The sequence below is a fragment of the Salvelinus fontinalis genome, chromosome 9, assembly GCF_029448725.1.
Source record: "Salvelinus fontinalis isolate EN_2023a chromosome 9, ASM2944872v1, whole genome shotgun sequence".
NCBI lineage: Eukaryota > Metazoa > Chordata > Actinopteri > Salmoniformes > Salmonidae > Salvelinus > Salvelinus fontinalis.
The window spans coordinates 45,868,603-45,882,339 of record NC_074673.1 but is presented as its reverse complement, the minus strand read 5'-3'; the positions used below and the strand labels follow the sequence as shown (position 1 = coordinate 45,882,339).

Sequence of the window (13,737 nt, the reverse complement as noted above, 5' to 3'; positions counted from 1 at the left end):
AGGTTAGTGATGGTTATTTAACAGTCTGATGGCCCTTAAGATAGAAGCTGTTTTTCAGTCTCTCGGTCCCAGCTTTGATACACCTGTACTGACCTCGCCTTCTGGACGATAGAGGGGTGAACAGGCCATAGCTCGGGTGGTTGACGTCCTTGATTAACAATTTCAGATTGTCAGTGATGTGGATACCGAGGATCTTGAAGCTTTCAACCTTCTCCACTGCGGTAACATCGATGTGGATAGGGGAGTGCTCCCTCTGTTTAGTGAAGTCCACGATCATCTCCTTTGTTTTGTTGACGTTGAGTGAGAGATTATTTTTCCTGGCACCACTCTCCCAGGGCCCTCACCTCCTCCCCGTGGGCTGTCTTGTCATTATTGGTAATCAGGCCTACTACTGTTGTGTCATCTACAAACTTGATGATTGAGTTGGAGTTGTGCGTGGCCACGCAGTCCTGGGTGAACGGGGAGTACTGGAGGGGGCTGAGCACACACCCTTGTGGGGCCTCTGTGTTGAGGATCAGCGAATCAATAAGAATCTTTTGACAATCAGGACACTGAAGTCACTATGAACACAAATATTACTTGAAAGTGTTAAATCAAACACTCAGCCATAGAGAAAAAGAGACTGCTCAGAAATTTTTCTAAAACTTTATTTCAAAAGGTAGACATATTGTTGTAATATTGTACTGTATGTGATGAAGAGGGACAGTGCATATTTAATCTGTATAGTAGGTAAAGGCAATAGTTTTTTTTTTAGAAACAAAGTGTACAGATGAGACCATTCCCAAACAATATCCCATTATACATCAACCCATAATTTCTTATGAGAGTAACCTCTTTGTAAAATACTGAATACAGAAATACCATTATAAGCCATATAACATAGCGAGGTGTGTCAATCCAGATATTTACAGTATTTCAAGTACTTTGCCTTCAGCTTTGATTGTCACATTGTTATCACTCAATTGATGCAACACCACAACAACTTTGCTTATGGAATACATACAGTGCATTCGGGAAGTATTCAGACCCCTTGACTTTTTCCACATTTTGTAATTTTACAGCCGTACTCTGAAATGGATTAAATACAAATATTTCCTCAGCAATCTACACAAAACACCCCATAATGACAGAGGGAACACAGGTTTTTAGAAATGTTTGCAAATTTATTCCACTAAAAAATATATTTTTAAATAAGTATTCAGACCCTTTGCTATGCGACTCAAAATTGAAATCAGGTGCATCCTGTTTCCATTGATCATCCTTGAGATGTTTCTACAACTTGATTGAAGTCGACCTGTGGTAAATTCAACTGATTGGACATGATTTCTATATGAGGTCCCACAGTTTACAGTGCATGTCAGAGCAAAAACCAAACCATGACGTCGAAGGAATTGTCCGTAGAGCTCCGGGACAGGATTGTGTCGAGGCACAGATCTGGGGAAGGGTACCAAAACATTTCTGCAGCATTGAAGGTCCCCAAGAACACAGTGGCCTCCATCATTCTTAAATGTGAGAGGTTTGGAACCACCAAGACTCTTCCTAGAGCTGGCCGCCCGGCCAAACTGAGCAATCCGAGGATAAGGGTTTTGGTTAGGGAGGTGACTAAGAACCCGATGGTCACTCTGACAAAGCTCTAGAGCTCCTCTGTGGGGATGGGAGAACCTTCCAGAAGGACAACCATCTCTGCAGCACTCCACCAATCAGGCCTGTATGGTAAAGTGACCAGACGGAAGCCACTCCTCAGTAAAAGGTACATGACAGCCCGCTTGGAGTTTGCCAAAAAGGCACCTAAAGAGTCTCAGATCATGAGAAAGAAGATTCTCTGGTCTGATGAAACCAAGATTTAACTCTTTGGCCTGAATGCCAATCATCACATCTGGAGGAAACATGGAACTATCCCTATGGTGAAGCATGGTGGTGGCAGCATCATGCTTTGGGGATGGTTTTCAGCGGGAGGGACTGGGAGACTAGTCAGGATCGAGGCAAAGATGAAGAGAGCAAAGCACAGAGAAATCCTTAATGAACACCTGCTCCAGAGTGCTCAGGACCTCAGACTGGGGTGAAGGTTCACCTTCCAACCGGACAATGACCCTAAGCACACAGCCAAGACAATGCAGAAGTTGCTTCAGCACAAGTCTCTGAATGTCCTTGAGTGTCCCAGCCAGAGCCCGGACTTTAACCCGATCGAACATCTCTGGAGAGAACTGAAAATAGCTGTGCAGCAAAGCTCCCCATGCAACCTGACAGAGCTTCAGAGGATCGTCAGAGAAGAAATGGAGAAACTACCCAAATATAGCTGTGCCAAGCTTGTAGCGTCATACCCAAGAAGAGTCGGGGCTGTAATCGCTGCCAAAGGTGCTTAAACAAAGTACTGAGTAAAGGGTCTGAATACTTATGTAAATGTGATATTTCCATTTTTTATTTTGAATAAATTAGCAAAAATGTAAAAAAAACTGTTTTTGCTTTGTCATTATGGTGTACTGTGTGTAGATTGAGGGAAAACAACGATTTCATACATTTTAGAATAAGGCTGTAACACAACAAAATGTTGAAAAAGTAAAGGGGTACTTTCCAAAGGCACTGTACATGATACAATGAGGCTGTGCCCTTTTAAATGCCCAAATCTAGTGCATAATATATGTATTCATTCTTTTTGAATACATGTATTTTAGAACTTAAAATACTGGACTCAAGATGTTGCCCTCTCTCGAACACACCAAACATTTAAACAAATTGTGCAGAAATGCAAACAGGAATTAAGAAGAAGTGCTACAGCTTGGTTCAGAATAAACCTAGTTGTAACTAAGCCATACGCCTCAAATTATTCCCCTTGTTTTTTCAGTTTCAATCATTTCTATTGAGGAGCTAGCAAGTTATGTAGGACTAGGGAGTGTCTTCTACAATACATTGGCCTTACAGACGAGCAATAATAGAATATAGGTGGCCATAAAATACTGACAGGAGAGGCTTGTTTTGAGAGTCGAACTCGCAAAGTAGTTTTCTTTAATATAAACTACTGAGTGATTTATCTACTGGAGACGTTGGTCAACTCCTCCTGCAGCTGGTCGATGAGGTACTCCCCGAAGCCCCCCGAGCGGTCGCTGGTGCAGCCCACCCTACGTGCGTTGGTCAGCAGGTCTCCCAGCAGTTTGACACGGGGCACCAGCGGCCCCAGGAAGCGGCTCTTGACCACACTGGCGGAGTGCGAGTCGCTGTGCTCCTTGGACAACTGGCTCAGCTCCACCATCACGGCCATCTCCTCCTTCCACTGGCCCAGCATCAGCTCCAGGGCGGGAATCACCGCACACACCTCACAGCTAGGCCTCTGGGGGACAAAGACAGCACACACACACAAAGACCGCCATTAGAATGCACTGACTAATTCGCTCTGGATAAAACATCTGCTAAATAACCTAAATGTTACATAGACAGCATTGAAGGATAACATTATTTTTTTAACTTGTAATAAATAGTATTTTAAAATCGTACCACCTTTTCATAAAATTCTAATAGTTTGCCTAATTTCAGTTTTTGTGACAAAACAAGCAATGTACAGTGTAGATAATAATTGTACTATCTAAACTGCTGTGAAATATATTTTAAAAAACAACAAATATTGTATTTTCAGTTGTTTGAAGCTGGTGTACAAAACCAAAAGTAAAAGATGCAAAAACGAAACTTATGAATGGGAAGCATAGAAATAGCGCACTTTGAACAGATCTACCGTTTCTCAGGCTTGCTTTTAATGAGAATGACAGATGTACAGTGCCTTGCAAAAGTATCAATCCCCCTTGGCATTTTTCCTATTTTGTTGCATAACAACCTGTAATTTAAATTGATTTTATTTGGATTTCATATATTGGACATACACAAAATAGTCCAAATTGGTGAAGTGAAATGAAAAACAAATGACATGTTTAAAAAAATTCGACAAAAAAGAAAAGTGGTGCGTGCATACAGTATGTACTCACCTCCTTTGCTATAAAGCCTCTAAATAAGATCTGGTGCAACCAATTACCTTCAGAAATCACATTATTAGTTAAATAAAGTCCACCTGTGTGCAATCTAAGTGTCACATGATCTGTCACATGATCTCAGTATATATACACCTGTTCTGAAAGGCCCCCCGAGTCATCTGCAACACCACCAAGCAAGCGGCACCACCAAGCAAGCGGCACCATGAATACCAAGGAGCTCTCCAAACAGGTCACGGACAAAGTTGTGCAGAAGTACAGATCAGGGTTGGGTTATAAAAAAATGTCAGAAACTTTGAACATCCCACGGAGCACCATTAAATCCATTATAAAAAAATTGAAAGAATATGGCACCACAACAAACCTGCCAAGAGAGGGCCGCCCACCAAAACTCACGGACCAGGCAAGGAGAGCATTAATCAGAGAGGCAACAAAGAGACCAAAGATAACCCTGAAGGAGCTGCAAAGCTCCACAGCGGAGATTGGAGTATCTGTCCATAGGCTGGGCTTTACAGAAGAGTGTCCAGAAAAAAAACATTGCTTGAAGAAAAAAATAAGCAAACACATTTGGTGTTCGCCAAAAGGCATGTGGGAGACTCCCCAAACATAAGGAAGAAGGTACTCTGGTCAGATGAGACAAAAATGTTGCTTTTTGGCCATCAAGGAAAACGCTATGTCTGGCGCAAACCCAACCACCTCTCATCACCCCGAGAACACCATCCCCACAGTGAAGCATGGTGGTGGCAGCGCCATGCTGTGGGGATGTTTTTCCATCAGCAGGAACTGGGAAACTGGCCAGAATTTAGGGAATGATGGATGTCGCTAAATACAGGGAAATTCTTGAGGGAAATCGGTTTCAGTCTTCCAGAGATTTGAGACTGGGGCGGAGGTTCACATTCCAGCAGGACAATGACCCTAAGCATACTGCTAAAGCTACACTCGAGGGGTTTAAGGGGAAACATTTAAATGTCTTGGAATGGCCTAGTCAAAGCCCAGACCTCAATCCAATTGAGAATCTGTGGTATGATTTATAGATTGCTGTACACCGGCAGAACCCATCCAACTCGAAGGAGCTGGAGCAGTTTTGCCTTGAAGAATGGGCAAACATCCCAGTGGCTAGATGTGCCAAGCTTAGAGACATACCCAAAGAGACTTGCAGCTGTAATTACTGCAAAATGTGGCTCTGCAAAGTATTGACTTTGGGGGGGTGAATAGTTATGCACGCTCAAGTTCTGTTTTTTTGTCTTATTTCTTGTTTGCTTCCCAATAAAAACATTTTGCATCTTCAAAGTGGTACGCATGTTGTGTAAATCAAATTATACAAACCCCCCAAAAATCCATTTTAATTCCAGATTGTAAGGCAACAAAATAGGAAAAATGCCACTGTATAACACACATTTCCATGTGAATTTGGTTGGGTCGCCCAAAAAGTTACATATTGTAACTTTAATCGTTTCTTAAACCTATTTTAGCTATAATCTTTATGAAAATGAATCTGTCCAAACTGTAAAAAAAAAAATAATAAGAAGAAAAAAAATGGCCAACTGTTTTTTCCCAAACTCCAACCAAAGTCATCTATTATTGCAGAATTGAATACACATCTTAATAATATTAGAACTGACAAATAGACTTGTTCAGGACATATCATTTGCCCTCACTGATCAAATGGATAACAAGGTGTCCCAAATTGCTGATGATGGACCCCTTAGCAGTCCCACACAGGTTCTATTTTACATGACTCGTAAAACTAGAGGAGGCAGAAAGAAAAACTAAAGTGGCAACATCACCCCGTACATCTGGAAACACAATTAATGCACTGTCCTTCCGCCTGCGCATTAATCTCCCCAATTTTCCGGAATTCAGGGGAAATGTACACCCTGACAGGCATTAGGCCTGAGCCCCAGGCAAAGCCCCAAGGTTAGGGTTTAACCCCCCCATCCCCCTTGGCCTCAGATTTCCCTATCCTGTCCAGTCCACTCACAACCCCTTATCTCTAGCCCCAAGGAGCCCCAACACCAACCAAAACACCATCTCTGAAAGGTATGTAGCAGATCCTATAGGTATTACGTTGCAACACAAGGACTTTAGGAATAATTAACATAAACTCACCCAATTCCATACAAATGTGCGTAACCGCGACATTCAAACGAGACTGCAATAAAAACTAATGGGACTGTAGTGACTGTGTTGGCATCAAAATCCAGGGTGTGAACTACGTTTCGAGTCAGCATTGATTGACATGGTAATGGTCTAACAGTATTGGAGAAAATATTAAAAAACTGACCCCTCTGACACTGTACGTTACATCGTGACGTGTCACTTGCAACTCATTTTGTGCCGTACAGCCTCTTTCCACCAGGGGTAGCCCTTCTCTCGCAGATTAAAATCATGCTTAACCATATATACTTGTAAGACAACTTCATTATTCATGATTTTTGTCTAAATTAATATAATTATTGCTAATATTAAACTAATATTTAATGACTAGGGTGCCAATTGCATTTCGTTGCACGTCATTACTGCGAGCCATCATGACACTCAAAAGCCGGAACAGCTACAGTTCACTTGTCAGGCTAACGTTAGCGCAGCCCTAAACCCCTCTTCAAATTCGACACAAACCTTCAAACAGGTATGTGATGAGACATTACATAAACTCTATGTTTTATTTACATTTTAAAGTTGATTAGTTGGACAAATCGGGTGAAAAAACCTGTTTCTTCACACAGCATATTTCCCCCTTTCAAGATCACCGCTAATCTTAACAGGCAGCGTGCCATTAATTGTTAAAGGTCAGACACACTGAGAAAACTGACGACCGATAGGTTCATAGCACAATAGGAGGCCGTTCCTTCTCTTGCAAAAACACAATACGTACCTGCTACGTACCGACCTGGTACCGAAGAACCTTCCATTTCTACTTGGCTGTGAGCCAAAATCAGAAAGCAATTTTCCCGGTGTAGTCCACAGCCTTTTCATCAGAATTGTTCCAACTAAAACAATAAGGCTGCATTATACTTTTTGTTTTCTATAGCAAGTCTTTAGATATTTGACATATAGCTTGAGTTTTAGGTTTGATGATGTGTTAGCATCATGGTGTGTTAGCATCGACATTTGCCAGTTAGCACAACATAGCTTGCTAGCTGCTCCACTGACTCTCAGCAGCTAACAGGCAGCTGTTTAATTAAAAAATGAATCCATTGTGATTGAATTATAATGTTGCTAGCAATGCTAGTTATCTAGTTGTGGCCATCTGGCTAGCTAGCAACAACATTAGCACAGATAGAACAATGATACAGATATTTCACTTGATGTATAAATGTGATGCATCTGCTTGGCATTTCCACTCACTACCAAATATGGTGGTGAGAGGAAGTCCAGTGCCCGGCAATGGGGGAAGATGGAACGAGATGGATTTTGCACGACATTCTGCAAATGTTCTCAATACAGTTTTCAGTTCCCAAAACTAGAATCTGTTACGAACAGAGTGGACTAAGTTTTGTAGACTTTACTAAAATACATGCCAGAACACACCAATAGGCTCTTGCTAGCTCATGGTTGGCTCTGCCCCCCTTACTTGCTTGTTTTGCCCACTATGACTCATTTGTTCCCATTGGAAATGAGCTTGCTAGTTACCTAACCTTAGTTATCTACAACAGGCACAAGCCAAACATATCTTAAGAAAGGTACTGCCAACTTGTGGTCTGGAGTATTTTAACAAGGCATATCGCCAGTTGAGCTGTGCTATGTCAACAACAAAAAGTTGACTGCAGACACTTTCGGCAGAGCTGCTAAGAACAGTATCCTTGGTGTGTTTGATGCTTTATACCATTCATATACTGTATAGTTGCATGTTGCATTAGTGCAGAGTAGGGACTTGCAGATCCTGATCTATGTATTTGCTCAGAGTTACTACAGTAATTGTATCACACTCAAAACATTGAGTTAATCACAGGATTTGCCATGATTAATCGCAAATTTTAAATTTGCTAAAATTGAGCTGTAAATTAAGATTTTTCTACAAAAAGTATTACAAGAAAATTGACATCTTGATTTTGTCCAACGGTCATCAAAATCAGGTAGATTGATGAAGCACAATTTATTATGTATTTTGGATATTTTCTGTATTTTGAATGCAAAAAATTGATGCACAGAAATTTTAAAAACACATTAACTCTATCAGCCCTAGTTCATAAACTCAGCAAAAAAAGAAACGTCCCTTTTTCAGGACCCTGTCTTTCAAAGATAATTTGTAAAAATCCAAATAACTTCACAGATCTTCATTGTAAAGGGTTTAAACACTGTTTCCCATGCTTGTTAAATGAACCATAAACAATTAATGAACATGCACCTGTGGAACAGTCGATAAGACACTAACAGCTTACAGACGGTAGGCAATTAAGGTCACAGTTATGAAAACTTAGGACACTAAAGAGGCCTTTCTACTGACTCTGAAAAAAAAAAAAGATGTCCAGGGTCCCTGCTCATCTGCGTGAACGTGCCTTAAGCATGCTGCAAGGAGGCATGAGGACTGCAGATGTGGCCAGGGCAATAAGTTGCAATGTCCGTACTGTGAGACGCCTAAGACAGCGCTTCAAGGAGACAGGACGGACAGCTGATCGTGGCAAAACACATGTAACAACACCTGCACAGGATTGGTACAACCGAACATCACACCTGCGGGACAGGTACAGGATGGCAACAACAACTGCCCGAGTTACAGCAGGAACGCACAATTGGACAGAGCTTGTTGTCATTGCAGGCAATCTCAACGCTGTGCGTTACAGGGAAGACATCCTCCTCCCTCATGTGGTGCCCTTCCTGCAGGCTCATTCTGACATGACCCTCCAGCATGACAATGCCACCAGCCATACTGCACATTCTGTGCGTGATTTCCTGCATGGCAGGAATGTCAGTGTTCTGCCATGGCCAGCGAAGAGCCCGGATCTCAATCCCATTGAGCACGTCTGGGACCTGTTGGATCAGAGGGTGAGGGCTAGGGCCATTCCCCACAGAAATGTCCAGAAACTTGCAGGAATAAATTCAACCACACACACATTTGATTCAATCCAAATTGTATTTGTCACATACGCCGAATACAACAGGGCACTATGGTGTTGAACATGGAGCTGTAGTCAATGATCAGCATTCTCACATAGGTGTTTTGATTCATCACAAAAGCGGAAAGCAACATCCGGTGAAGTAGACAAAGCAAATATTGTATGTAACAAACATTTTCACCTGTTGTTAACGACATGCTCAAGCAAGTTAATGTTTGACAGTTTACTAAGCAACTACTGATTTAGAACCACAGCAAGTCAGCACAAAGAAACAGGAGCACTGCCTCCGCTTTTCCAGCACTATTTCAACTTAAACATCCTCAAATCAACTAGATTATACAGTATATGCTTTGTCTAATACAGTGAAAACAAACTTAAAAGATACCAAAAACAATTCAGTCCAATCAACATGAAATAAATATCATGTGGCTCTCCATGGTACTGATTTCTGTGTGCGTGCGCAATTAGGAAAAAACATGTTTTTGACTCACCCTACTTGTAGAGTAGATGAACGCCAATGCCATCCATCTCTCTTTCATGTTGGCAAAACAGTCTATGACATCAATTACGAATAGTAGGCTACACACGCTTGTAGTTTTTGATGTCCTAGACTAAGCTAGCTGGCTAAAATGCTTGCTTGCCTAACTTCCTTGCATGGGCAACAATGAACCAGCTAAGTTAGAAAGTTCCTTGTTGTCCATATCACTAACGTTCTATCATGGTCTAAACATGCCAACACAGTCGTGAAGGGGACACGACCAAGCCTCTTCCCCCTGAAAAGATTTGGCATGGGCCTTCAGATCCTCAAAAGGTTCTACAGCTGCACCATTGAGAGCATCTTGACTGGCTGCATCACCGCTTGGTATGGCACCTGCTTGGCATCCGACCGCAAGGCACTACTGAGGCTAGTGCCTACGGCCCAGTACATCACTGGGGCCGAGCTCCCTGCCATCCAGGACCTCTATATAAGGAGGGACCAGAGGAAGGCCCTAAAAATTGTCAAAGGGTCCAGCCACCCAAGTCATAGTGTTCTTTCTGCTACTTCACAGCAATGTCCTATACTAGGCTAGCTAGCTAAAAGACTTGCTAGTCTAACTTCCTCGCATGGGCAATGATGAACCAGCCAAGTTAGCTAGCTAGTTAATGTGAGCCCACTACATCTAGGCTACATGTTGAACTTCGAAAATCAGCTGATTATCAGTTGCTGTCAAACGCACGTGGATCTGAAGAGGACTCTCTTCCCCAATATTGTGCAGCGAATTATACTAGATGAAATGCAAAAATGAGTATGACTGCCTGGCATTTAAAGCATACTTCATTTTCAAAATTTTACATACGATAAAACACAAAATGCCTACTATTAAGAACGCAAGTACGAGTATTAGGACTCGGCCAGTGTGCCAATTTCTTAAGGCTAACGCGAAAGGAAGACAGCATGCATGACCTATGGAACAGTGGGTTCACTGCCTTGCTCAGGGTGCCGATGACGTGGATGTCAATTAAGGCAGCCCCCCGCACCTTTCTGATTCAGAGGGGTTGGGTTAAATGTGGAAGACATCTCAGTTGAATGCATTCAGTTGTACAACTGACTAGGTATCACCATTTCCCTTTCCATGCCCTGCTTTAGGGTCATCACTAGTTACCACAGACACAAAGTCATAAACCCTGCCTATTTCTACCATTTTCTTCTTAAAATCTGATTCTCCACCCTAACCTCAACTCTCACCACATTGCTAAACTTATGCCTAACCTTAAATTGAGACCAAAAAGTTTTCCAATATAATTTTGACTTTGTGGCTGGGGAAACTAGTGGAAACCCTGCTTTAGTGCCTAGAGTTAGGAGCCCATCACCTCTCCGCTGGCAGTGGTCACACAGAATTAGAATATGTAGAATGGGCGTCTCCATTTGGGTCAATTATGCTATTGTAACGGATGTGAAATGGCTAGCTAGTTAGCGGGTACGCGCTAGTAGCATTTCAATCAGTTACGTCACTTGCTCTGAGACTTAAGTAGTGTTGCCCCTTGCTATGCAAGGGCCGCGGCTTTTGTGGAGCGATGGGTAACGACGCTTAGTGGGTGACTGTTGTTGATGTGTGCAGAGGGTCCCTGGTTCGCGCCCGTGTCTGGGCGAGGGGACGTACTAAAGTTATACTGTTACACTATAATGGGTGTACTGGAGGTTCATTATATTTCTATGAGTGGGCAGCTTTACCTGGATGTCTTTACTGCAGTACTGTCCCCCTCTGTCTGACAGGTAGTCCAGCATGGCCTCAGCCTTCGCCTGCTCGTTCACAGACTGCTCGTGGAAGAACGCTGCCACTCTTGGCAAGGCAATGTCATCCTGCTCAAATATCTTGGCCTGGAAGAGTCAATACAGAATACCTCCAGTAAGAGTGATCCACGTACAAATCGGTTATTGACATATATTGCTGTATTGGAGGGCATACAACTTTATTTATATTGTGACTCTCATAGGCTATTTGGTAAACGTAATCAACTCATGATGTCCATTTGTTTTCCTCTCCCTCCTCTTTCTTTCTTCCCCGTGTCTCTCCATCTTCCCTACATCTCCCGTTTTCCATCCTACTCCCCTGTCTCCATCTTCCCTCCACCTCTACCCTGTCTCTCCATCTCCCTTCCTACTCCAGTCTCTCCATCTCAATTTACCCTGATAGAATTTTGTAAACAAGTAACTTGCAGTTGCAGCCTATTGCTAGATGGTCGGGTCGCCCTTACCAGTGCATCAAGTATGTAAGCAACCTCCATAATAAATGTAGATACTCCGCACAAACTCTCCTCAACGACCGCTGGGAGATTCTGTTTCACTCTGCTCCCGAGAAAAGCTCGGTGAGTTTTACAGTTAGGCAGGTTGGTCTTCAATCTTTTGCCGCTTGGTTCAGCCATGTTCAAAAAGTCCCGACGGTGGTTAGATTGTAACAACAACCGTTGTTGCGCAACTGAAATAAAGTAGATCGCTACTGATCTCGATTGAACGACACACTTTCTGCTCCCCAAACCTTCACATACACTTGTGATAGCATGTGTAATACTTAATTAATATATCCTAATATAAACAACTACTTACAAAATAAGTGTTGTATACAGTCTTTGGTTGCGGGGGTGTAGGATAATAGAAACGGATAAATCGTTTCCCGTTCAGCCTCTCAAGTTCATCCGGTGCCCGTGAACGACACACCGCCCTATATCAAAGTGAAGAGCGACGTCAATTACGAATAGTAGGCTACAATTAAACAACGATGAGTGAACATTGTTAGAAAGAGAGCATGTCAGCAAGAACAGTGACTAATGCATGAACATGAATTGTAGCTCAAGCCAACTGTGATCATACTATCGAAATCCTTCATTTTGATTCAAGAGATGGGCTGTTGGTCAGTGCGTCACAATTGGGTGTCAAAAAATTATTTCTGCTAGTCACAATAAAATAGAACAGAATAGAGAATAAAATAGTACAATTTGCACTGAACAGAATCCCTTGCTTAGGGATAATTACAAAAGGGCATTATTGGATTCCTTAACCTGTAATTCTATTGACAAGGTATGACAGCAATCCATGCTTTGGTTAAGTTTCCTGGCACTGTTTCCTAATGTCATGGTACCTACAGTTGAATTTGGAAACTCAGTTTGTCACAATTCCTGACATTTTAATCCTGGTAAAAATTCCCTGTCTTAGGTCAGTTAGGATCACCACTTTATTTTAAGAATATGAAATGTCAGAATAATAGTTGAGAGAACGATTTATTTTAGCTTTTATTTCTTTCATCACATTCCCAGTGGGTCAGAAGTTTACATACACTCAAATCGTATTTGTTAGCATTGCCTTTAAATTGTTTTACTTGGGTCAAACATTTCAGGTAGCCTTCAACAAGCTTCCCACAATAAGTTGGGTGAATTTTGGCCCATTCCTCCTGACAGAGCTGGTGTGAGTCAGGTTTGTAGGCCTATCTCGTACACACTTTTTCAGTTCTGCCCACAAATGGGATTGAGGTCAGGGCTTTGTGATGGCAACTCCAATACCTTGACTTTGTTGACCTTAAAAGCCATTTTGCCACAACTTTGGAAGTATGCTTGGGTTCATTGTCCATTTGGAAGACCCATTTGTGACCAAGCTTTAACTTCCTGACTGATGTCTTGAGATGTTGCTTCAATATATTCACAATTTTCCTTTCTCATGAAGCCATCTATTTTGTGAAGTGCACCAGTCCCTCCTGCAGAAAAGCACCCCCACAACATGATGCTGCCACCCCCGTGCTTCACGGTTTGTATAGTGTTCTTCGGCTTGCAATCCTCCCCTTTTTTTCTCCAAACATAACAATGGTTATTATGGCCAAACAGTTCTATTTTTGTTTAATCAGACCAGAGGACATTTCTCCAAAAAGTACGATCTTTGGCCCCATGTGCAGTTGCAAACCGTGTTTGAACTTGCGTACTATTGTTTGTACAGATGAACGTGGTACCTTCAGGCGTTTGGAAATTGCTCCCAAGGATGAACCAGACTTGTGGAGGTCTACAATTTTTTTTCTGAGATCTTGGCTGATTTCTTTTGATTTTCCCATGATGTCAAGCAAAGAGGCACTGAGTTTGAAGGTAGGCCTTGAAATACATCCACAGGTACACCTCCAATTGATTGACTCAACTGATGCAATTAGCCTATCAGAAGCTTCTAAAGCCATGACATAATTTTCTGG

At 42.2% G+C, this 13,737-nt stretch overlaps 1 protein-coding gene across 1 annotated transcript; it reads right to left on the bottom strand.

Moving 5' to 3' along the window:
* Positions 1-631: 631 nt before the first annotated feature.
* Positions 632-12,413, bottom strand: LOC129862698 (ferritin heavy chain A-like). The gene is made up of 3 exons (XM_055934595.1): positions 11,768-12,413; positions 11,244-11,390; positions 632-3,325 (listed from the first exon to the last, which is right to left on the bottom strand). The coding sequence occupies exons 1-3, from the start codon at positions 11,933-11,935 to the stop codon at positions 3,026-3,028; spliced, it is 615 nt and encodes a 204-aa protein (XP_055790570.1). The 5' UTR covers positions 11,936-12,413; the 3' UTR covers positions 632-3,025.
* Between the last annotated feature and the right edge of the window lie 1,324 nt (positions 12,414-13,737).